Source organism: Silurus meridionalis, chromosome 25, assembly GCF_014805685.1.
Source record: "Silurus meridionalis isolate SWU-2019-XX chromosome 25, ASM1480568v1, whole genome shotgun sequence".
NCBI classification, from domain to species: domain Eukaryota; kingdom Metazoa; phylum Chordata; class Actinopteri; order Siluriformes; family Siluridae; genus Silurus; species Silurus meridionalis.
This window is the reverse complement of record NC_060908.1, coordinates 6,317,887-6,344,916: the sequence shown is the minus strand read 5'-3', so window position 1 is coordinate 6,344,916 and position 27,030 is coordinate 6,317,887. Positions and strand designations below refer to the sequence as shown.

Sequence of the window (27,030 nt, the reverse complement as noted above, 5' to 3'; positions counted from 1 at the left end):
GGGTTTTAAGTCGTAATTATAAATATATACAGCACTTATTGTTAATGTTTATCATCTAACTAGGATGAACTAACTTGACACGATTTATGACAGTATTTTAGACCATTTCACTGCTAAGCAGCTAGCGAACATGAGCTAACCTGACAAATATTCTTCCTTGGAAGAGAAATGGTATAAACTCCTGTTATAAATCTTGTTAGTTCATATTGTTTAGATAATTAGTTAGTTAAAGTTATACTCATAATTCTTAACCTTTACCATGCCATGTCCAAACCTTTTTCTTCTGCAATGTTTCACTCATTCACAGTGATTGCTAGTTCTCACTCTTCAGTGTTCTGTATTGTTTAAGATTTATAATCACACTCTTGATATCACCCAAATGAGGATGGGTTCCCCTTTTGAGTCTGGTTCCTCTCAAGGTTTCTTCCACATAACATCTAAAAGAGGGTTTTTCCTTGCCACAGTAGCCATGGCTGCTCATCAGGGATAAATACACATCATTCACCTTAATTCTTAAATTCTGTAAAACGGCTTTCAGACAATGTCCATTGTGAAAAACGCTATAGAAATAAACTCGACTTGACTTGACTTAATTCCTGAACAGACAACCTGAATAAGTGCCATAAATGCTTGGAATAATGAACTTTGACTATACATAGACTTCACCAATTTACCTAACACCTAAATCCCCAAAATCTCCTCAGTGACATTTTCCATGCTAAGTAAAAAAAAAAAAAAAAAGAGAGAGACATTATTGTACATAATTTCTATGTGATATATATATTATATATCATATCTATTTTCCATTACATATTACATATTCTTTAAATGGGGATATAATTGTATAATTGATTAAATCAGAGGTGTCTAATCTTTTCCAAGGGCCGGTGTAGGTGCGGGTTTTTTCATTCCAACCAAATCAAGGGGGCCACACTTGATAGTCATAGAAAATGAAAATCATTAGATTGAAACAGGTAGAATTTGGTGTGGACAGTGTGTTAAACTAAAAACCTGCACCCACAATGGCTCTTTGTGAAAAGGATGGACACCCCTGGATTAAGTGAAAGAATGCTAGGTGGAGACTCTTGGCTGTAAACCTTGAATATAAATTCTCACAAATCCACATTTAAACTTTACACTCAACAGGGCTGGGACTTATTGATAGAAAAATGACTACACCATGGACCAGGGTGCCAATATTTCTTTTGCAAAGCAACAAATGTATGACTTGAGACTGAACTAGCGGCACATTGGTGCAGTCTGCTGTCTTTTCCAGAACAGTGACATGGCTCGTTGTTCCTTGGCCTGCAATGCACCGGCAAGGATGAATTATTCAGCAGTACGAGCAAAGAGGTAGAACAGCATGAACACATCAATGCTCCGGCCTCCACATATATACAGGGTAACAATGAAATATTAAGGACCTAAGGACTTTATTTTGACTTTGTTGATCTTTATATCTGGTGCACATCCACGTATCTCTGCCCTCCGTTCATATCCAACAGCTTTGATATTGGGCTGCAAGGTGCTATTTTAGGATTTAATAGATGCAAAATAATGTAGCAGAGACATCTTTTTAGCCTAATGTCAGCAAGTTTGTGTTGCATCAGCAGGTCATATTAGCGCTATTGCAGGCAAGGTTATCGCTATTCTATCAAACAACCATCAGTTGTAATTACAAACTTTGCTCCAAAATCCTCCAAAAGGGGATACAGGTGTTACTGCTTCCACACTCAGGCTGCTTGCTTTGTTTCTACTGTGTTTAATTTGAACTGGAATCCATTGATGCAGCAGTGTATCAGATTTCATGAAAAAGACAAAAACTCCCCACACAGAGCATCTCACATCTCACTCTTGTTGCTTAGTAACCAGCCTTTCAAAAAAGCAGGCAGAATACCAGAACTTACTGTGTCTTCCATGTTGTCTTCTGAACATCTGGAGGGAGACAACTTTTCCAGAGGTGGACAAGAACTATGGAGTTCCCGCCCCACATCAGGAAAAGATTGATAAAGATCCCTCTTGTTGTTCGGTTCCTCCACTAAGGAAGAACGGAGAGGGCTTATTCCAGAATCCTGCTTTTCAGATGAGCTTTCCAGTTTTTGTCTGTTTCTTTTCATAAGTGGACGTTTCTGAGAGTCCTCTGACCTCCACTTAGCTGTCTCTTTTATAACTTTGTCCTCGCTCTCTTCTACCACTAGTGAAGGATGCCCATGTACTTTTAACAAGTGGCACAGGAAGTAGCTCTTCTCCAGCTCCACTTCCTCCCAGAGGCACTGCAGAAGACCATCCTTCTCCTTGTTTGTCACTCCATGGAGAGTGTTCAGCAACTCCTCCAGTTTACAGTATGCTGCTCCATTGCCTTTACAACTTGAGTCAATTTCTGCCAAATTCTCACCCGCGTCTGTTGTCCTGCTTGGTCTTACGATGCCAGTGATCTCATCTGCAAGCCTTTGGCACAGTTCACCGGCCTGCTTGAGGTTAGTGTGGTCAAAGCACTGGTGCTGCAGGGCCTTTTCCTTCTCACATCCAGGACCAAGAACAGGCTGGGATTGAGCTTCAAGTTCGCTGTGGCAAGGCGAGACTTTCTTGTTCTCCGTTTTCCTCCTTGATTGCAGAATTGCTTTTTTGGAGAAGACACAATGGTAGTTACTCTCGGCTTCATTCTTGCCCATTGCGATGTGATGTTAGTTTTTATATATGAAGAAGAGACAGAGAGAGAAAAGGCCTGGTCAGGCCAGGGCAGAAGGCATGCACGATGGAAGAATGAACAGTGAAGAAATGCATTCATGCATGATATTGCTGGTCAGAAGCACGCATCGCAAAATCTACTCCGTACGACCACTGAAATTAGCAAAGATAAGCACAGGTGAGACTAACCGAGCAGAAATACATTCATCACATTCATTCTGACATTACATTCAGCAGGATAAAGAAAGGCGTTTACATGCAATGTCCAAGCATGTTCATTGAGTAACAGTGAGAAACCACGCTTCCTGTAAATGACATTACTGGAAGAAGGGAAGGAAGCCGTTTCCATTGTTTCTGCTTAAGTACGCTGTAATGTCCTCAGTTAGACTCTGCAGCACGAACCAACCATGCCATGAGCATCAGTACTTTCATTGAATTAAATCCAACAAATGATGGCATTTTGTTTAAAAGCATGCAATTAAAAAACATCAATTTATTCAAATAATCACTTGGTATTTGAATGTCAAAGAAAAAATACTAAACTATGCCTTTACCCTCATTATTAATGACCTATGGATCCACATGAACATGTCATTTTGGAAAAACCCCTGCGTTCTCCGGCTTTCCAAAATGGCCTGATATAAAAATAATTCAATATGAAAAGTAATAAATCATCTTCTAATTAATTTTAGTCTTAAAACTTTGATTTCAGGTTCATTAACAGTGGCTGGTATTATATTGCATTATTATTGTTATAACATTAAATATATAATTAATCTACTTTAAAAAAAAAGCCATAACCTTTCACATGTACAGAATTCATGACATTCCTTCTTACATCCAAACCGTTATGCGGCAGATCAAACAATTATATCTCCTACCCGTTTTCAGTTAGTCCCGCCTCCTGCATGGTGATTGGTGATATTTGTAACAAGGTCCAATCAATGAGCAGTTCGAGCGGATAAACCGGAATCGGGATTCGTTGTAATTGTACGGATGTAGTCGGAATACGGGTAGGCCAAAAGGAATAATTAAAGAAGGGAATAAACGCTCAGGGTTTCCGCGTCTCTTTAACAAACACAGCGCTTTAAATGTACAACGCTGAAGTTGAGAAGCAGTTAAATAGTTATCAGTAATCAGGTGTTCATGTTACCATGCATTTTTTTAGGGACAAGAACACACGCTTACCTCTGAGTCAGGGTCCAGCAGCTCCTTATCTTTTTCTATTTATTCATTTATTTATTTTATTTAACTGGCCGCGGATTAAAGGTTTATATCAATGCTATAAATGCACTAAAAGCCGGAAAAGACGCACAGCGACGCAGCATTGTCATGTCGGTGTGTATTATGTTTGCGTTGCACGATCCCGGACTGAATCCGCAAAAGCACCAGTTGCTTCCAGCTTAAACCGAACGTCCGGCTCCTGAAAACCATGAAAACCTTCAAGCAGCCCGTTACCGAGGTAGCAGAGCTTTTTAACGAGTGTACACTGACATCTAGTGGTAATTCTACTGGTACTGCACGCCTCGTTATTTTCTTTGCGCATAGACGCCCAAAGTAAAGTATAGGTGAATTAGTAAGTAAGTAAATAAATAAGTAGTCAGGTGAATAATTATTAAATAAATAAGTAGGTAAATAAATAATGAAGAATCTAGGTAAGTATTTCAGTAATTAGGAAGTAAGTAAGCAAATAAGTTGTTGAGCGACAAGTAAGTACACATTGAAATAGAAACAATTAAGCAAACACTAAAAACCTTTATGGTGTCCTTCGATTTGGTTCACGATGCAATAAATGAGAAAAGGGGAAACATGCCATTTGGGGAAACCTTTAAAAAAAATAAGGACTATCTTAATATCTCTAATAGACAATTTAGTGATTTAGGCATTGAAGTCTATTGTACAATAAATTGTATTGTTTCTCATTAAATTGTATTATAATCTTTTAAACTCTGAATACATTTTGAACTGCATTAGTTAAGAAGATTAAAGAGCATGTTATGAATTCAGAAATACCATGGCAACTTTAATTTTAATATAATATTTGGTATAATGCAACATTTATTTTTGGCCCATGGCCCTCAGTCAAATTTCATAGGAAGACAAATATGCTTTAGATCATACACTTACTTCTTCTTTCCAAACCTTATCCACCTTAATAAATTACTGTTAGAGCTATCAGGTGTGTGAGTTGATAGGTGTAAATAGATTCCGGGATCAATTCACGAAAATACTATTGTTTATAGTGTTACAACCCTAAAAAAAAAGTAGTTTGGTAAATAGATAAATAGGTTTGTAGGTCAGTAAGTAACTTAATAGGTATTTTGGGTAGGTAAGTAAATAAGCAAGTAATTTAATAAGTAATACATAAATAGGTAAGTAAATGAGTTAATATGCAAGTCAGTAAATAAGCATGTATTGTAGGTAAGTAAGTAAAGAAAAAATATAAGTAGATATATAAGAAAATGAGTAAACACGTAGGTTGGTAAGGATTAGGCCAATCGGTAGTTAGGCAAGTAGTTAACATACATAAATTAACACTATGTAGGTGAATAAGTAAGTAAATAAGTAATTGAGTCAGTAAGCAGTTAGGTGAATATGTGGATAATTAATAAATAAAGAGATAAGTAAATAAATAAGGAAGAATGTAAGTAAATAGTTAGGTAATTAGGTAGGAAAGTAGTAACTAAGTTATTAAGCAATAAGTATGTATGTGAGCGGTAGATGCATAAGTAAGTAGACAGTGATTTGGTCCACCATGCCATATATTAGAAATATGGGAAATATGGGAAATATGGGAAATATGGGAAATATGACATTTGGGAAAACTCTGGATCAGCTTTATGTCTCTCGTTAAATGTTACTTAGGCATTAAACTCTACTGTACAAAAATTTGATTATTGCTATATTTCATTTAATTCCACTAAAGATAAACTGCATTAGTTCAGTAAATTAAAGAGTAATGTTTTCTATTTATTTATTTTTAAATATTATGTACTCACAAAAAAGAGGAACCAACGCAACTTTAATTTTAATATAATGTTTGGTGTAAAACATATATTTTTGGCTCACGACCCTCAATAAAGCTTGCTTTTTGGCCCTTCATAGGAAGGCACATATGCTTTAGATCATACGATCATACACCCCCTTCTTCTATTCAAACCTTATCCACCTTAATAGTTTTATGTCAGCGCTATCAGGTGTGTAGTTGTGAATAGATATTGGGAGCATGTCACAAAAATACTATTGTTTGTAGAAATACATACTGAAGAGTAAGTAGTTTGGTAAATAAGACATAAGTCGGTAAGTAGGTCAGTAAATAAATAATTTAATGTGTAAGAAAGTAAATACATAAGTAGGTACAGTAACTAAGTAAGTAAATAAGTAAGTAAGAAAGTCATAAAGTTAATGTCTTATTAATTTACTTATTATGTAAGTAAACTTGTACTTTAGGTAAGTAAGTAAAAACACATACAATTTAAGTGAATTCAAGTGTAGGCAAGTAGTTGAATAAGTACAAAAATATAAATTATATAGGCAAATAATTAAGTAAATAAGTAGGAACGCAGATGAATAGGTTGATAAACAGTAAAAAAGAAATAGGTGAATAAATAATGTAAGTTAGTAAAGTAATAATGCATGTAAGTAAGTATTTTGGTAATTAGGCAGGTAAGGAAGCAAATATGTTGTTAAGTAATTAAGTAAGAAAGTTAGTAGGTAGAAAGATAATGAAGAAGTCATTAATCAAACAAATTAGCTTGAAATGGAATGGGTCTAAAGTTTGAATCTGACACCAAAAGTATGATATAAACATGTCATAAATAGTTTACAAGCAACCAAGTGTGTTAGTTTAGAAAACTAGGAAACTAGTGGTGGAATAGTAAGTTAGTATGTGAGAATGTAAGTAAGCAAGAAAGAAGTCGTTTGTGACTATAAGTAGAAAATATGCCTATTAAAATTATATTCAAAAAAACTACAGTACAATTATAAAAAATCGTGACAAACTGTCATGATATCAAACATTATAGATAGATAATGTACATTGTATGTATAATTGATCTAACGGTTTAGTGTAGAGTTCAGTAGTCTGATGGTGGATGGAAAAAACCTGTCCATGAACCTGCTGGTTCTGGTGCGTATGTTCCTGTATCTTTTTGATGGAAGCAGGTTAAACAGTTTGTGAATGGGATGTGTAGAGTCCTTAATGATTGGGTTGGGTGCCAGTGATGCGTCGGGTTTCAATTACTGGTGATGGAAACATGGCACAACATGGACATGAAAAGTCAGGGTGAGTCAACTCGTGACACATATATAACATGATTATGTCTGTCACATGACCAAGATGATAAAATGTTTTATTTTAGAGTTCAGTGTTTAAGAGGTTTTTGGGATAGGATCAATTTAATCTTAAGTATTTAGCAGTAAAATCATTTTTGCTTGTGTGCAAAATTCATAGTTCTTATCTATAATAATGCATATAATAAAGGAATACATTTATTTATGACACATGAAACATGAATGAAGTGTTACATACTTCTGCATATTTTTCACACAGACCGATGTTCCTGGGCAAGACTTCTGCACATGCATATTCTTGGATTTTTACACTGCTCATGGTACCCTTTTGACATACAAACACTTTTGTTTCTTGCATTTAAGAATCTATTTTTCCGTATGTCCTTACAATTTATGTCAATAAACTATTGTCACTGTTTTCCACACTGACCTTTTTAACTGAATATTGCAATTCCATTTTTTGCACTTCATTCTGGATTATGTCCTACATTCAACTGCCCTCTTGGCAATACACATATTACAGAATTCATCAGGGAACACTTGTGTCACGTGAAGAAAACTTTTTGCGTCATAGTTGACCCAGATTCTCCTGGGATGTATTTGTAAAGTGGAAAGGACATACATTAGTTTACTAAAGTGTTTCATTTTCACTGACTTCAAAAATGTGGCACCCTTCCTAAGCAAAGCTACAAGAGAAAGAGCACATGTCAATAATGGGATGCTTAGAATAAGAAAATTACTCTGCCTGAATGATTCAGATTTCAGAAATTTGCCCTATTTGATCAACAGTAAGAGGAAAAGTGGTCAGATTTTTTTTCTCATGTGTGACCAAATGTCTGCATGATTATTCCATTAACAAACCTAAACATTCGTACCTGCAGTAATCAAGAGATTGCTGTTTACTTCTTGCTCCCTACTTGTTCCCGATGACCTGCTTTTACTGGCAAGTTTTCTACAATGCCCAGGGGTTTAAAAGGGTTTCTATGCCAATGCTCATCTTACTCAGAGTACAAGATGAATGCTCCATCCCTCAACAAGAAGTGTTATCATTAAAGTTATTATTATTATTTTTATCTCACCGCTTTTTGGAGGGAGCTACTGGGTGGGTGGCATCATTACGTCAATCGGGTAAAAACTTTTTTTTTTCTTTGTGCCAACTTTCTGGGTCAACTTTGCCACAGTTCAATACAATTCAATTCAGTTTAATGCAATATTTGTATAACGCTTTTAACAATGAACATCCCAAAACAGCTTTACATAACTATATAGGTTATACATTTTGAATGTATTTGTTAGTGCCTTTCAATTTTCCCAATTCCACAATGGCTTCTAGTCCTAGATAAACTAAGATAGATTTCACTCCCAGTGGTGATATGGTATCAGACTTTGCCAGGCTAAAGCCCATACTACGCTATTGATTTTCTTCCTCCTGGTCCAGTCTATTGTCGATGCACCTGTTCCTTTCAGTCCCTCAGCCTATATTCTTAACAAATCCTGTCATTCAGGAAGTGTTTGCACCTAACCTTGTATCTAATCGTAACCAAAAATAATTTTCTTTCTTACTTACAATAAAGCACTGTATCGTCTTTCTAATTTCCGTGTCACCGAACAAATGCGATCTCAGTTTTCCCATTTGAATCATTTCTCTGATCAGTCCTTTTCATGCAACTAGTTTTCTGCCAACTAGAACCTGTGAGAAACGGTGAGTGGGAGAAAGAAACAGAAGGAAAGGAAGCAGAACAAGAAATCATGTACAAACAAAATGTAGCCTCTGATCAGGGTCTTGTCTTCTTGTTTTTATTGCCTAAGCGTAGTGTTGCTTTTAATATCATAATTCACAATATTCACTTATACGGTAGGTCTTATCTGCCCATTATAAGTTCTAACTTTTAACTTGGTAATTTCTTTTTTTCTTATACTAAATGCTCAATGTACAATTAGTACATAAACAAGTGAGAGGTTTTAAATTCATTGGTTTTGAGAGATTTCCCTAAATCTCTAAATGGCCTCCATGGAAAAGACACTATTCCATCTGATGTAAAAGAGAAAGCTACATGTTTGTGTCAGATAAGCAATAAGAAAAGATCTTGACTTAGGGGATGAATCTCCAGGGATGTTCTCTCAAATAGCAGCTTCTTGATCCAAGAATTTAAATAAAACAGAGTGTTTCTCATCGGCTAAAGCCTGTCCTGTCCACTTTGACCACCATATAAATGAGGCTTTTGCACTTTATGGAGACAATGTTTCCTAAAAGGCTATGCAGGCTGTCTCTCATGGGAGTTTACAGACTTCTACCATTGTTGATTGTGACTAAGCACTTTTTTTAATGTTCTTGTATGAGATGGTAGTAGCTAGCTAGCTATATACAGTGAGCTATATCCTGTAGTTTTTCACCAGGTTTGCACACACTGCAGAAGGGATTTTGGCCCACTCCTCCACACAGATCTTCTCTAGATCAGTCAGGTTTCTGGCCTGTCGCTGAGAAACACGGAGTTTGAGCTGCCTCCAAAGATTATCTATTGGGTTTAGGTCTGGAGACTGGCTAGGCCACGCCAGAACCTTGATATGCTTCTTACAGAGCCACTCCTTGGTTATCCTGGCTGTGTGCTTCGGGTCATTGTCATGTTGAAAGACCCAGCCTCGACCCATCTTCAATGCTCCTACTGAGGGAAGGAGCTTGTTCCCCAAAATCTCGCAATACATGGCCCCGGTCATCCTCTCCCTAATACAATGCAGTCACCCTGTCCCATGTGCAGAAAAAAACCCCCAAAGCATGATGCTACCACCCCTATGCTTCACAGTAGGGATGGTGTTCTTGGGATGGTACTCATCATTCTTCTTCCTCCAAACACGTTTAGTGGAATTATGACCCAAAAGTTCTATGTTGGTCTCATCTGAACCACATGACTTTCTCCCATGACTCCTCTGGATCATCCAAATGGTCATTGGCAAACTTAAGACGCGCCTGGACATGTGGTGGTTTAAGCAGGGGAACCTTCTGTGCCATGCATGATTTCAAACCATGACGTCTTAGTGTATTACCAACAGTAACCTTGGAAACGGTGGTCCCAGCTCTTTTCAGGTCATTGACCAGCTCCTCCCGTGTAGTTCTGGGCTGATTTCTTACCTTCCTTAGGATCATTGAGACCCCACGAGGTGAGATCTTGCATGGAGCCCCAGTCCGAGGGAGATTGACAGTCATGTTTAGCTTCTTCCATTTTCTAATGATTGCTCCAACAGTGGACCTTTTTTCACCAAGCTGCTTGGCAATTTTCCCGTAGCCCTTTCCAGCCTTGTGGAGGTGTACAATTTTGTCTCTAGTGTCTTTGGACAGCTCTTTGGTCTTGGCCATGTTAGTAGTTGGATTCTTACTGATTGTATGGGGTGGACAGGTGTCTTTACGCAGCTAACGACCTCAAACAGGTGCATCTAATTTAGGATAATAAATGTAGTGGAGGTGGACATTTCAAAGGCAGACTAACAGGTCTTTGAGGGTCAGAATTCTAGCTGATAGACAGGTGTTCAAATACTTATTTGCAGCTGTATCATACAAATAAATTGTTTAAAAATCATATATTGTGATTTCTGGAATTTTTTTTTTTTTTAGATTATTTCTCTCACAGTGGACATGCACCTACGATGACAATTTCAGACCCCTCCATGATTTCTAAGTGAGAGAACTTGCAAAATAGCAGGGTGTTCAAATACTTATTTATATATCTAGTTTGGGATCCTGCTGTCTGGTCCCGGGAAAGCAAGCACTTTTTTTTTTTTTTTTTTTTAGCACTTTCTGCAACTTTTGCAAGAATTAGAGCTTGGAACTGGTTGACTCACTGTCTCACTGTCATGCCCATTGTCTTCATGCTTCATCCATTAAAACCCCTTTAACCACTATAGAGAGCACAGATTTATTTTGAAGTTTGGGTAGAGATTCATCAGGAGTACCTTGATTACAGCGATATGTCTAGTAAAACAAAATAGCAATGAACTCCCACCACACTGTACAACTATGCCTTCAAAATACTGGTGAGCAACACCTCCTCTTGCAACGATGTACCCTGTCTCAGCTAAAGAGACCATGGAGAAATACATTGAGAGATATTGCCCTCAAACAGGATTAATATGGCTCTCCACTTCTATAGCTTCTTCTTCGTAAATGCTTCAGGCCTCAATTATCGAAAATCTAGAAAATCAGAAATAACAAACCTTCGAAATGCATACATTCTGGTCTGTTTTCGGATGCAAGCCTTCACTAAGTTGAAGAAAGCATTAATTTCAGCCCCTATTCTAAAGCACCCTGAGCCATCAAAGATCTTTACTGTTGTGATTAAAGTGTTAGAAAAGTGTTGGAGTCATGCTCTCGAAAGTGATTTGAAAACCAACCTAAACTCTACCTGGTGGTCTTGTTCTTGAGAAAACTGGGTAAAAACAAAACACTGATTATTTAGATTTTCTTTCTGTCAATCTAGCCATCAAAAATTTGTGAGAGTTTGGAGAGGACCCAACATCCGTTCACTAATTATTTACTTGCACAAGCATCTATACCCACTAACCTAACATTTAAGACCATTACTGGACCATATAATAAGCTTTAAATGGTATATTAAGTTTTCCAGATGAAAGCTATATTTATTATACAAAACGTGCTATTTCTGGTGAAACTGAGAACCAGTTTTCTGAGTTCATATGTAGCATAGGATTATATATATATGTAAAAAACCACATGTATATGTACAGTACCACCAACCCCCGCCAGCAATATCATATCAGATGACACAAAGTCCACCACAAAGTGTGTGATTATCACAAATTCACATGTTTGCACACACATTAACTATTATCATCTTACACATAAACAGAACAGCACTTTCTGAGAACCGACCTTGAAACTAGAGATGCTCAGGTACCAGTGAAGGGTTGGCTTTCAGCTCTCCCTCTTTCCCCTTTTTCTCCCTTCTTTGCTCCTCTTCATTCTTTGTGCTGAAAGCGGCAGGGACCAGGTGTCAGGGTGTACATTAATATACAATAGTGATGCTTTTTTTAGCTCTATATGAACTCTCGGAAAAATACGTATAACCTCGGGGATGAAAGAGCCTGTATCCGTGAAGCCGGAAACTGTATATTTTCCACTCCTTTTCTTGTACAGGGTTCTTATGTGTAACTCTAACAGGTCGAAAACTGTCCAATGAGTTATCAGCTATCTAAAGTCACAGAACCGAATTTACTGCCTTATTGGTGGTAAAACTCATTTTGTGGGGATTATATAATTTTGTCTTGTGAGGGCAAGAAAAAAGGCAGCAATTATCTAAGGTATGTGTCTCATCTTAATCATCCCGTAATAGATATTGTAATTTTCTCAAAAGTTTTTCTTTTTCTTTTGTGTAGCACTTTTGATTGAACTAATATGTTCATTTAGCAAACTTCTTTGAGATTTCTTATGTGGACGCCTGAATTTGGGTAATGATGGAAATTTTTTCTTTTTTCTTTTTTTTTTTTTTTACATCATTTTAATGTATTCATTCAATTTTGTAAATGTATATGACTTCCTATTTGTTGTCTGGGGTAGTTGATAGTAAATTATCTCTTTAAAAAATGGATTGATGCTGGCAGACGTGCTGAAGAGATAGGTATATAAAGTCAGGCAAAAATCCACAATGTTGACAGAGAGAAAGACCAAAATAATGAGTGATGGACAGACAAGGAATTGCTCTTTGTCTAGTAGTTTTTTTATGACTTGTTTATTGGGCAATATATGTGGGCACCTGAAATCTTTCAACTCAGAGTTGGGATGAAGAGGAAAGGAAGGGGAGGGGAAGCATGAGCAACACAAAAGGCAACATTATTCCCCTGTAAATCCATGAATGGCGTATTGAAAAACAAAACACTGGAGACTAGATTATTTTTCATGCTTCATCATTATAGTGTTTGTCCTCTGGCTTAGAATGCTCTGTGAGAGCAGTGTTTAAAAAAATATATACCAAAATGCCAAAATTAGTGCATGGCAGTGTTAAAAATGAGCAGGTCCTAATTACAGAGAAAAGAAGCCATGTGATTGGAATTTACAAGAAGCTTAAACTGTTCAGTGGCAAGCAGGAATGCAGAGAGGTGATATACACTAGAAGGAAGTGAGTAGGATTCAATTAAGGTAGAGGGATTTGCTTTTCAATGAGAAATGAAGACACTTTGGAGCTAAAACAACAATATCATTTCCTGTTTTTTTTAACTTGTGGTTATCACGATTGGTTATCACTAGCCTTTCATGTGCTGGTCACTCTGAAGCTAATGACTTGTAGGATAAATGTTTAAATCACATGAATGTGAGAGAAACAAAATGCTAAGAATAAGCATTGGTGAATTTAAACATCAGCTGTAGGTTAAGTAGAATTAGTTGAATGCTCATTCAAAAAGCTAAATTTTCTGATGCTGGATTTTATACAATAATATATTTTGAAAATGTGCAAGTGAACTATTATTTTTTTGTGCTTTGTTGATTTTGGAATTGATTGTCTTTGGCTGTGACACTGTGATATGCCTGATCTGAAATCTGGATCTGGACTTCAACATTGAGAATGAGGCAGGAATATACTTGCTAGTACACAAATTAGGACAGTTTTAGAGACATTGATACATCTACACAAAAACATTTCAGGAGGTTGAAGTAAACCACAAAACGTACAATAACCAAAAGAGGAACACACAAAACTCCACACAAACACTGCAGCTAAAGGAGTGAGTGAGTAGCAGCATTGCAAAAAATTTTTAGATTTTTGTATTTTTGATTTTGGAGTTTGGATATTATGCTACACTATGCCTGTTGCATTACAGAAAACTCCTTGTGTGCTTCAACCATGTCTAATAATTATTATGAACTAGAGGTGTAACGGTACACGTATTCATACTGAAATTTTCAGGTACAGGGCTTTCAGTTTGGTACACACATGTACCGAATGCAATACTTTTACATGCTGAACATAAGTACAATCTGAGTTCCCTCAGGAACGTAATAAGTGACAGACCGGAAGTTTGTTTTGTCTCCACCTCGCACTTTGAGTGGATTTTTAAAAATTATTATTAAACTTGAAAACATACACAACAATGCTACGGGGGGGGGACGAACTAGAATTAGCACAGTGTCACTGTGGCTACTCAATCTGTACAGGAAATAGGCTTTGTTTTGCGCAAAAAAGAGGTGGCTAGTGGCTAACACTAGCGCTATTGATTCGCTTGCGTTTTATGTCCAGTTTGGAGAAAAAGGAGAAAATCGTAACAATATCGAGGAAGTAAATGAATGAAGAGTGGAATGAATGTAAAGTATGCTAAAATGGGCTTCTACAAATGGAAACTAATTCATTGTATTTTTCCATTTATTTAATCAATTTAATTTGTGCCAAATTAATTGATTACTCAATGTAATCAATATAATAAATTAGTGTATTACATTAATTATATTTGTTTTTTTTATTTTTCTAAAATTGTATAAAATATTTTGTCTTTATGTAATATATGTAAACTGTTGTTCACAAATTTTTATAATAATAAACTGCGTTAATAAAAAACGTCAAGCAGGGGTTTATTGCATTTCTTCCCTCTAACTGTAACGAAATTAACTGTAAATTAATAACCAAGGTACCAATCGAACCTAAATCTTGGTACTCAAAAGAGCAAGATTAACAGCTTTTGAGTACATTAATAAAAAAAAAAAACATGTCATTAAAGTATATACGTAAATTAATAAATTCAAAAATAATGTTCAATTGATTACTAAAAACAAGATCCTGAGATGTAGTAAGCATGAACTTACAAAGAACAGTATTTGTGTATTTGTCCACACAGATTTTTGTGCTGCTTTTCTGGTTTCTTTGAGCCACCACACCCCCCACCCTCATAATATTCCCCCTTGATTACCTCCATCACTGGACAGAGGGAGACGAGAGGCGCCCAGGTGGTGTCATCGGCTGCCTAAGCATTCTGGAGAGCCCCAGTGAAAGATTCGCAGGAAGTAGCCATTAGGTCACAGAAACAGGCAGCAGAAACAGCTTTTTGTGCCCTCAGCCCCCGGAATGTCCACTATCTGCCTGGGCCCAATATCAAATTCTCTGCTCGTCCTGGGATCCTGTGCCTCAGCTTGCTGCTCCCTCACATTCCACTGGAAGGTCAGGAGGGATTTAGGAACAACAAACACAAAAAATCTAAGTAAAAAAAAAAGTCACATGGATTCATCTTAGACCTAGACCTAGACATAGACCTAAATAAGTTGTGTAACAGTGGGGTTAGAAGGATTTACATCCAAAAATGTAAGCCTGAAAGTAAAGTTTCTCTGAAAAGTATATCTTTTACATACATGGATTTTTAGTTTGCTTATACATAAATCTAAACTTTGAATTATCACTACAATGGATTAAATGTACAGTGTATGTACAGCATATAAAGCTGAGTTTCTTCAATGCAGCAATTGCATCTGAGCTGCTGAGATATGACTATGTTTTCAAAATGTATTCCATGTATTACATTTTGAAAATTAATTCACATATTTATTTAGACATTTTTTTTATTCTTTATGTAGTAATTTATGAATTGTGTCGTGTTGCACTCAGGGGGTTTGGAGTTTTTTTCATGTTTGTATATTGACGATGTTGGTTTGTTTACTTTATTTTACTATAATATATATTTACAAACCACTAAAGACATTATCTCTGTCCAATCAGAGCAAAGAGAACAGTGTGTCTTTACATACATATAAATATATGTTTTTGCATATGTTTGTGTGTTTATAGTATATCCTGGTGGCTTCTTCCTCAGACTGCCATGCGAGGCCAGGGTGTATTCTATAAAGTGTGCAGGCGCTGGAAAGCCTCCACGTGTGTCCTCATCTCTTTACTGGCCTCACTGCTGCTGCTGGCCTTTAACATGCGCCTACCACTCGGTGAATACACAGCACGTGTGTTTGTGTGTGTGTGTGTGTGTGTGTTTTGGGTGAAGGGGGGTGGGGGGTGGTGTCTGTCTGTCTGTCTGTCTGTTTGTCTGAGTGAATTCAAATGTTGATCTTGATCTCATGGGCTTATACTAATGGGATTTATTTTGCCTTGCACATTTTCTCTTGCAGATCACAAAGTGATGAGACGATCGGTTCTTAGTAAGTCATTTCCAAAAGCATCTTAGTACAGGTCAAAACACCTTAACAGACTTAATATTTGCAACATAGCATTAACCTAAAAATCGTTTATTTTGCAATTTTGTAATATTGGACATTTAACACAATTTTTTTATGTTGATTTATAATAACCAAGGTTTATCCAACTACACATGTACTGCATAGCTCTGTACAGAAACAAACCAGAGTGTCTGTGTTGGTAGATGTGAATGTCTAGTTCTTGCATGGCAGTTTGGAAACAAAGTCATAAATATTTCTAACTAAAATTCGTCATATAGGAAGTGAAGGTATATATCCTTATGACTGCAGCACATAATACTGTATAATGTAAATAAACCCTTACAGCTTCACAAAAAAAACTATTAAATTGAGTTTTTTTCACAGTTAAACGTGATATTGTTTTATACGTCGCAATGTAATGCATAACTTTAACTGATAATACAATAATAATAACTTCCATTGTTCATGTCTAACACTATAATGCTACTCAACCATCTACTGTGGACTGGTATAACTCATACTGAACAAGGTTATTAGACCAGGGAACAGAGATTTGACATTTAGTCAAAAATCTCTCTCTCTCTCTCTCTCTCTCTCTCTCTCTCTCTCTCTCTCTCTATATATATATATATATATATATATATATATATATATATATATATATATATATATACTGTATATATAGGAAAAACAGTACTAACTTCTGTAGCCCTTATAATAGTATGTGCATGTCATAGCTTGTAAAATATTTATAATGTATATTTTAATAAAATCATGCTTGGCTGATGTCATGGTGTACATTGCTATGTATATGTCTGCTCTGTACTGAGTGTAGCTAATAATACAGATTGAGCTAAATTGGCTTCCTGTTTCATTGGGTCTAAAGTTACAGGAAAATAGATATAGTAGATAAATAGAACTGTAAGTATGGAGGGCCAAGAACCTCCTTTCAACAAATAATTTGACTAAAATCTCTCTCTCTCTCTCTCTCTCTCTCTCTCTCTCTCTCTCTCTCTCTCACTCTCTCTCTCTCTCTCTCTCTATCACTCTCTCTCTCTCTCTCTCTCTCTCTCTCTTTCTCTTTTTCAGGCAATAACAACTGGACAGTCTACACTCAGAGTCTATGTGAGCCTATTCTCATGCCTCAATTTCCTCTTCTTAAACACACCTCTAGCACACCTGAGGCAAAGAATATATCTATTAAACACACACACACACACACACACACACACACACACACACATGAAGATAAAGGGGGGGGGGGGGGGGGGGGGGTAAAGCACGATAGAGAGGAAGGATCACATAAAGATCCAAGGCACCAAAAAACTGGTCACTTCCCCTTGTTCTCAATTTACATAATCCCTTCTTCCATCACTACCACCTCTCTGTCTCTGCCCCCCACATCCCCATCTTATTCATTTCTGGGAGTCATATTTCATATTTAGCCTTATTTTGGGCCTTAAATCAATGAGGATTAGAATCATTCTTTGATGGGCTATCATTAAACCAGATGCCCATAGTTTCCCCTCTCATGTTCACTCTTGTGCAGACACTAAGGAACCGTCATGTCTATAGCATGTGGAGTTCATATAACGATGGATGAAAGTCAGTCTAAACGCTATGAGCCACGCAAGAATTGCACTAGTAATTGGAGAGGAAAAAGACCTATACAGTATAAACTCTGTATCTAGTTATTAGCTATTGATTGACAGGTTAACATGATATAACAAATATTTTACAAGGGTTCTGTTAAATATCAGTTAAGATGTAGGCCAAGGTTTGACTGATGGTAAATTAATATCACACAAAGTGATTTAATATTTATTGTATTTAGGGTTTGTTAGTGGTGCAACAACAAAGTCCTATCATCTGGATTAACTCAATACTCTGAGTTTAAATACCAATGATGCCACAACCATATATAGCTAGGAGTACAAAAGAGCAAAACTGACTATACAGTATATGTTCAAAGTTGAACAGCGCCTTCTTCTGATTATGTGATGTTAAACAGATACTGTTGGCTAGCCTCCTGTGTTCTAGAAAAAGAGCTTGTTATTTACTCTTCCCATTTGGTAGTTATTGTATGATAGTAGAGAGCTGGCTGGTGGATGAGAATTGGCAAAGACTAAATAAGCGCTGAAGCGAAACTACTCCAAACTCAAACATTATGGCATAATGGCAATGGACATTTGTCAGAGGTAAGAAACGGTTAAGGAAAGTCGCATGCTTTTTAGAGAGGACCCTACACACACACTCATACCCCCCTCCAAATTCTTTTCTCAAATCCCTGTTTTAGTCTTACCCTTTAAGTATTTTAGCTCATTTCTTTATTTTACCCGTCTTTAATATTTTATTATGCCCATCCTCTTTCTCCTGTAGTGCGGCTGGTGAATGGCAGGAGCCGTTGTGAGGGCCGTGTCGAGGTTCAGTACAATGGTACGTGGGGCACTGTGTGCGATGATGACTGGGACATGGTGGATGCCAATGTGGTGTGTCGACAGCTGGAGTGTGGTCTGGCTGTGGCAGTGGGCACAAGCTCTCGCTTTGGACAAGGTTCTGGGCCCATCTTTCTCGATAATGTGGACTGCAATGGGGGAGAGATGGAGTTGAGCCAGTGTGGCAATCAAGGCTGGGGTATCCACAACTGCTACCATTATGAAGATGTAGCTGTCATCTGTAAAGGTAAAATCTAAACAATGGATGAGTTTCTTTTTTTACTTTTCATGGTGAAGCAAAAAAAATATAAGAAAAATACGGCCTATATAGGTAACAAAATATTTACATCCATTTCTTTTTTGGTCACATATTATGAAAGGTGTCTGTCTGTCTATCTATCTATCTATCTATCTATCTATCTATCTATCTATCTATCTATCTATCTATCTATCTATCTATCTATCTATCTATCTAATTACTATAGATAATACTGTGTTAGGGCCTCAAGGACTGTCTGAAGAACCCAGCACTCCAGCTCGCAGGAACTCTGGTTTATGTAAGTCATTGATAGTCAAAGAATCTTCATGTTGTGATGCTGAAGCATCAGAAAAGATGAGAATTACCATTTTCTTGTGGTTAATTTGTTTAATTTATTCTCAAAATGCAAACGATCAAGACCACCTACAGATTCAATGCAATGTATATAAATAGCCTTTATGCAACTTCAGAATATTTATATGAAAAAAGAAGAAAAAATTGCTTCCATTTTATATGACTAGTTTGCTCCCGCTAGATTTTTGAATTCTGAATTTCTTCTGACAGCAAAGGATGGTTTAATCAGGTTGGTGGGTGGTTTGGACCGATGCCAGGGTCGGGTGGAAATCTACTACCGGGGCAGCTGGGGAACAGTGTGTGATGATGACTGGGGAAGGCAAGATGCAGCTGTGGTGTGCCAGCAGGTGGGATGTGGCCCTGCTATTACCTACACAACCAACGCCTACTTTGGCTATGGCAAAGGTCTAATCTTGCTGGACAACGTACACTGCAGTGGCACAGAGAGCCAACTGTCTGCATGTTACAGCCTTGGATGGGGGATTCATAACTGCGGCCATCATGAGGACGCTGGAGTCATTTGCACAGGTAGGTTTAAGTATGCAGTCTACAAGAGCTGGGCTTATTAAAATTCCCATACTTTGGATGAAAAAATGTGGCAAACCTGAAGCGAAATCTGTGTAATACTTTAAAGTGTCGGGAAGCTAAATTATCCCCCAAAAGAAGACATAAAGAATCTAAGTCGTCCAGGTGTGGTTATCTGGAAGTTGAGTCATGTCACCTGGTATCCAATCTGGTTGGATTGAAATGTTCTCTACTCATTTAAGCAGCTTTGTCTGACTAAAGAAGCTGATTGGAAAACCACAATATTAATATTTATGTATATAGATGTAATACTAAAACACAAAATACTGTCTGCTGTTGCATCTTTGTGGCTTTTTACTCCCCTTACCTTTGTCTGTATGCAGGACTGACCACTACCACCTCTCCTCCTGTGAACACAGAGACCTTAAACAATGCATTCTTCCATACTAAGATCCCAGCAGGTATAACTAGCATTTATGTGTTATCTTTGCATATGGTGGGGTCCGAAGGTCTGAGATACCTCTGAATATCTGGGAACGTTTGAGAATATTTGAAAATGTAATACAACGTTAACAATTCTGCACTTTAGCTAGACCACTGTTTAAACTGAAGAACAGTGTTAGTGTAGAAAACATGCAGGGGCGGTGCTAGCGATCGGCAGAGCAGGCAAATGCCTTGGGCCTCAGGCTTGGAGGCGGGGCCTCTGTAATCGTAACAAACCTATACATTAGTTTAATCAAGATGGGCAGCATAAGACTAGGCTCTTTGATGTCTATTGGATATAACTCACCTTAAGTGGAACCAGTTAATATCATCGTCCCCACCCTGTGAATACTGTACAGTGTTGAATAAAATCTACTTTTTACACAATAACCTGATGACACCAAAATGAATGTATGAATGCTAAGCTAGAAGCTAAACAGACATGCAAAGAAAGCGCAGTTGGTGATGCAGCTATGTGAGCTGTAATCATGCATTTTTGATTATAATATATTATTAATGTAAACAGAGCCTTATTCTAATGATTCTCTTCAGCGCCATTTGAAGATGGATCATTATTTGCCACCGGTTTATTCAGAGTTTAAAACAGCATAAGTGCCATGACGTGTTAAGACTTTAAATTAGAATCTGAGCTGATCAACTGTACATAAATACAGCTGTAAATACATACAGCTGTCGCAGTGAGGTGGCAATGACCAAAGACGAAGAAGAAAATCATTTAAGTAAATATATCAAAGTACTGACAACAGGCTTTATATAAATTAAAAGGTTAGAAATTATATTTATTTATTTTTATTTATTCTGAAAGGTGTAGGAAACGAGGTTGGGGGGGACTTTATTATAGATTTTGACTAGGTCCTCCGAATGTCTGAAACCGACCCTGTATGATCATAAAGGCTCTGAGGTTCATACCCTGTGCATGTGCATTCACACTCCAGTAGGCGTCAGCAAGAAGAGCACGCCTTTGCAGTACCTCTATTAGCTCACAAGTGGGCGATATTTTGCATAACCAACAACTAATCAATAGACCACTTTGGGCCTTTTTTTTTTTGCTTTCTATCTTTGGAATATCTTTTTTTTTCTTCGTTTGCTTTTTTTTCAGAGACGGGAATGACTATTCCAGTTACAGAGACAACAGCAGCTAATCCAACCACATCCTTTACCACAAAAGGTAACAAACTGCACTGTCAGGGTATCCTCTATATTCAATCTTAAGGCCACAGAGTAGCAATGATCCAGCCTGATCTAAATGGCCTTCTTCAGCAATGACACATCATTTCACTTCCATCCTGAGGTTTGGTTTAGATTCATCACCAATACATTACACATTTATTACTCTTACGTTAAAGACTACATACATATTTTCTATAATAAAAAAACAACAAAAATTTCTCTTGACATCTCTTTGCTCCTGTATACAGAGCAGCCCACCGTCCGTGTAGTGAATGGCAACAGCAGCTGTCAAGGCCGTGTGGAGGTCTTTTATGAAAACATCTGGGGCACTGTGTGTGATGATGAGTGGGATATGGAGAACGCTGAGGTGGTGTGCAGGCAGCTAGGGTGTGGCCCGGCCATGGCAGCCATCCCACTGGCGTACTTTGGCTATGGCTCTGGTCCCATCCTGCTTGACAATGTGAACTGCGATGGCAATGAGAGGCTGCTGACTGACTGCTTCAACTTGGGCTGGGGGCAGCACAATTGTGGACATCATGAAGATGCTGGAGTCATCTGCTCAAGTAAGAGGGAGACAAATTGTTTGGTTCACATAACATAATTTTTTTTTAAATCACATTCAGTTCAAGAAATAACATCAGTATTGAGTAACTGAGGCTATACTGGGCACAGGCTCACTAAAACTGCACAGCTGAAGGACAGATGAAAAACATCACCTAGTCTATTTTTTCAGTCTTTACACAGACAGTTTCAGAACAGCCAGTGCCCACCGTAGCAACAGATTCCTGTCCTTGGCTGGCAGTTATAGATGCCAATGTGGCTCTCTGTTGTTGTCGCCCATCCACCTCACGGTTTAACGTGTTGGGCATTCTGACATGCTTTTCTGCTCAGGACGGTTGTAAAAAGTAACAGTTACTGAAAAAAGCCTAGCTATTCTTATCTGACCTCTCTCATCAACAAGATGTATCCACCTGCAAAACAGCAGATGTTTTGTTCGTTTTTGTCTCACACCATTCTGTGTTAACTCCAGAGGCTTGTATGGGCACACATACTCCAGATCAGCAGTTTGTTAAATATTTACAAACAACTATGCCACGGTCAAAGTCCCTGAGATCACTGAGATCTTTTTCCCTCTTCATTCTGTGAACCTTAACTGATGTTGTTGACCTCTATCTAGAAGGATACTACTCACTTAGCTATTATTATTATTATTGTTATTATTAATATTATACTTATTATTATCATTAGATTACTATTCATTAACAGACCTACACACAGCTTTCTTTTACCATTTGTTTTTTCCTTCAGACACCTGCAAAAATAACCACTTCAATTTCTGCTACTTAAACGATTTTCCCTTTCCAACAATTCTCCCTTATCCATGTATATGCATTTACATTCATGACATTTGGCAGACACCCTTATCCAAAGTGACTTAGGCCATGTCCACACGAATAAATGTTTGTTTAAAAACGCTTATTTTTTTCTCTATTTTGGCCTCCGGTCCACTCTGAGAAGGTGTTTTCAGTCAACAAAATATATCGCTTTTCAAAAACGCTCTCCAAAGTGGATCAATTCGCAGTGTGGACTGTGATAGAGGAGGCTTTCGAAATTGATGCCGCATCTTTTGTCGTTACCGCTACGTTTCAAAGAGCCGGAACGTAAATAAACTTCATGTGGAAATGATGCAGGTGGAAGCGTTTTACATTTTGCTCATGCACAGTACAGGGATAAAGCGAAAGTGTGGATGTGGAGCCTTTTCAGAGGAAAAACGCTGTTTTCAAATGTATCCAGATTCATGTAAATGTAGCCTTACAACTAAGAAATTGAGGTTAAAGATCCCTTGCACAAGGGATCATCAGTGGTAGCTTGGTGGTGCTGGGATTTGAATTCATGACTTTCTGTTTCAATGGCCAAAGCTATAATCCATTAGCTACCATCTCTCATTTCTTCTAATACTGTACCTACTCTCTCTCTTTATGCACACATAAACAGCTCAGGACAGTGTCAGAAGCATGCATCACTTTTGCAGTACATGACTAATGAAGTAGTGAACCAAAGCATGCAAAATACAGAGGCTAGTCAGGGAACATAAGCATCAGCTGAGGCCCACAGCGAAAAGCAGCTCCAGCTACATGCAGCCTAATATATGCACATACAAGTTAACTAAGCCCAGTAAGGATGAGAAGAAAAAAATGCATTGCAGAACAGGGTTTTAGGTTATTGCCACAGCCCAATTGGGAGTATATAGTAAAATTAATCGAACTTGAATGTTATGACATACTAGAGTTAGTTATATATTAAGTTGCGATTATATGTAATGTATATGTTTTAGGTATCCATGAGATTTTAATTTTTTATTCTTTGAGGTATGAGGCTGGTATTTGGAGTCTCTTGGCTCAAAGACTGTTTAGTGCTACCTACCCTCAATACATAAGACATATATATTTTTTATTTTTTTATTTATTTTTTAATATATATTTCTTTTTTTTGCGGGTAGGATACTAATAGTGCACTTAGGCCATCAACTGCTAATGTACTCTAGTGTTGTTTTGGTTCTAGTGATGGAAAATCATATTTCATTTAGAAATTGCACTCTAAACATGCACTCAGACCAGACTAAATTCAAAGCACACAAGATGGTGGTATAACCCACATTTTTTCCTTTCAGCTTCTCCAGCCTGGGCAGGAACATCTAGAAGCCTTGGAGTTACTGATAGGATCATCACCACTCCCCCACCAGTGGAGGGTAAGGAGTGAAACACATTATGAATATTCAGGCAATTGTTTGTCTTTGAGCACATTATACAGTAACTACTATTCATTACATAATATTATGATGGGGACCTGGACTTTTAGACTTAAAAGTATTTTGCAGCACTTGCTCTAGGTTATAACAGAATTACCCCATGACTACGCCCTATTTCCACATAACACCTTTGCCTGATTTATGCTAGAGGGACATCCAGCCTGCATCCTAATCCACTCTGACATAAAACCAAATTCACCGCTGCCATCTGTGACCTTGGCCTGTGGACCACCTCCTAGTTGAAGTGATAGCCAGACACTTTATTCTTTATCGTGCAGTACTTGCTCTCTGTGTTTACTGGTACACTGTATGTCTCTGCCCGATCAGGGGCAACCTGCAGTACATCAGGGATCTGGGGTTCACATCAGGTGTGAGATCCTTAGCACTCACCTACCCCAGCTCCTACCTTCATTCACAAACTTGCACTTGACCATGCCCCCAATTGGACCTCCCCAATCGCTTTTGTTATAATTTTTAGCTTTTATTCATATAAACTAATGCGTTTCTCTTACCCTAATTTATTTGTAATTTAATTGCCTTTTGGCTTAGTTTTTTCTGTACTCTATAACGGTTACGTAAGGCACTTTCAATCCGCACCTCCCTTTCTCTCTGAAAAATTAGATGTTTTCTTCCTATTACGTTCAGGGATTGGAATCTCTTCAGTTATTGTTTGAATCTCCTCCTAATTATCTCAGCATTCATATTTCTCCTTTTCTTCAGTAAAAACCTCTTGAGTTTCCTAATGTCATTTATTTTATTCCTATTTTTTTCTTTATTTTTTGTACATTTTTGCATTATGAAAAATGGATTTAATGTACTTAGTGCTTATTATGCACCCTTTTTCTCTGTAGGTGCACTGAGGCTGTCAGGTGGTCACCACCGCTGTGAGGGCAGAGTAGAGCTATATCAGCATGGTGCATGGGGCACTGTGTGTGACGATGCTTGGGATCTTCCTGATGCCCAGGTTGTGTGCAGGCTTTTGGGTTGCGGTGATGCCATGTCTGCAAAGGTGGAGTCCTTTTTTGGACAAGGCGTTGGAATCATCCTCCTGGACAATGTGAAGTGCACAGGCACGGAGCTGTCACTCCAGCAGTGCTCTCACATACCATGGGACGTACACAACTGTGACCACTCAGAGGATGCCGGTGTGACTTGTTCACTCACATGATTCCGCCCATACACAAAAGCCACGCCCTTTCCGCCTGTGGTCTATAGATTGGATTAATTGGGAAATGTAGACAACAGGACATGTACATTTTTGTAAATATCCACTCACATTGATACACTAAAGGTATAAGAAGCTACTGGATGATCCAAAAACGAAGGAAATAACAAATTATGATTATATACAAAAATCGACCCAAATCGGTTATTTTATTTATGCACTTTATGAATGTATGAATACCGAATACATACATATAAACTGTATGTATAAACATGACACCGAATTTTTCAATATTTGTTATGTCAAAGTAATGTCAAACAAAATACTTCTTTTTCTTAAATACAATATAAAGATAACATATGTAGTATGCAAGTATGCTAGGCTAGTCATGCTTTTAATTTGCATTGTGGAGCTGCTGGGACATTTATTATTCACATGTCATTATGAAAGTACATTTTTTATTATCTACAAAATTCCAAAATTTTGTAATTAGAAAGTTTTTTTGTTTATATTCTGTTAAATAAGAAGCTCTAAATATTACACCAAAAAAATCATATTGCTATATTGCTATAGGATCTAGACTATTCAGATTTTGAAGGAAAAAAAAGATTTTCTCAGGTTTTAAGATCTCTAATTACATTTGGTAAGTATGGTTTAAAAATATCGCAAAATTGGGAGCTTCAGTTTGCACATAAACATTCTTTCTGCTTATCTAACATTAATCAAACCAGCTGAAGTAGTTTATATTGACTGATTGGTTTCTGGAAGCATAAATTATTTTGTAAATCATGTGTGGGCTTATTTTTTGTAATTATTGTCTTGTAATAATTGACCTCTGTGACTGGACAGTTTTTAAGCAACATGAGGACATATAATAAATTCAACTGAACATGTTTTGTTGCACAGACATTTACAAAATCAGAGGTAATAAACTATCTTTTATATTCTATCCAATGCTCTTCTCCAATGGAAACCAGTTCTTGAATCTTTAAAAAAAAAAACATTATTATAAGACTATAGACGTTTATTCTACAATATTGGTGCTTAAAGATATTAAAGGTTTTAACACTTTTTTGGCACTAATTTTGTGTGTGCCTGTGTTTCCTTTACTTCCTATAATTTGCATTATGGCAGTAATGGGGGGAGTATTGGGAAGTGGTAGCTAAGTGGATAAGATGTTGAACTTGAGTTTGGAAGGTCATGCGTTCAAATCCCAGCCCTACCAACCAGCCACTGATGGGCCCTTAAGCAAGGTCCTTAGCCCTCAATTGCTCAGCTATATAACTGAGATAACTGTAAGTTGTTCTGAATAAAGGGATCTACCAAATGGCAGTAATGAGAGTGAAATTGGAATTATATTCTGTGTTGGGATTTGATTTGTCAAGTTTCTTGAAAATGATCCTCTTATGTATGCATTCAGTATACAAAGGTGCAGAGAGTCAGCTAAGTTACAACGAGAATATCAGTATTGGATCAATGATGAATCAACATTGAGTATTGGCCTCAATGTAAATATTGTTAATGTCATATATAAAATGAAAATGGGATGGGAATGGGATGAGATAAGTAATTAAAGACAACGTTTGGATAAAGCTTTGGAATTATTAAATTGCGACCATGTGTGTGTGTGTGTGTGTGTGTGTGTGTGTGTGTGTGTGTGTGTGTGTGTGTGTGTTA

General features: G+C 37.3%; 2 protein-coding genes across 14 annotated transcripts in view; one reads left to right on the top strand and one right to left on the bottom strand.

Moving 5' to 3' along the window:
• The window catches only part of LOC124378720 (RIMS-binding protein 2-like), a 113,750-nt gene extending 109,636 nt beyond the window's left edge, over window positions 1-4,114 (bottom strand). For 8 of the 13 annotated variants that reach the window (XM_046838453.1, XM_046838457.1, XM_046838459.1 and 5 more), the window contains exons 1-2: window positions 3,877-4,113; window positions 1,908-2,841 (exon numbers count right to left, since the gene is read on the bottom strand). In XM_046838453.1, coding sequence (XP_046694409.1) covers window positions 1,908-2,672 — 765 coding nt within the window. In that variant the 5' untranslated portion in view covers window positions 2,673-2,841; window positions 3,877-4,113. Of the gene's footprint in view, window positions 1-1,907; window positions 2,842-3,876 lie in introns of all 13 variants that reach the window. The other 5 variants (XR_006924291.1, XM_046838461.1, XM_046838460.1 and 2 more) reach the window with 2 other exon arrangements.
• A 10,927-nt stretch (window positions 4,115-15,041) lies between these two features.
• LOC124379471 (scavenger receptor cysteine-rich domain-containing group B protein) lies at window positions 15,042-26,168 on the top strand. Its single transcript, XM_046839839.1, has 12 exons — window positions 15,042-15,134; window positions 15,781-15,904; window positions 16,085-16,114; window positions 17,222-17,257; window positions 18,512-18,814; window positions 19,053-19,124; window positions 19,391-19,708; window positions 20,089-20,166; window positions 21,309-21,377; window positions 21,628-21,942; window positions 24,051-24,128; window positions 25,040-26,168. Exons 1-12 carry the CDS (start codon window positions 15,042-15,044, stop codon window positions 25,354-25,356), a joined length of 1,833 nt encoding a protein of 610 aa, XP_046695795.1. The 3' UTR covers window positions 25,357-26,168.
• Window positions 26,169-27,030: the final 862 nt, after the last annotated feature.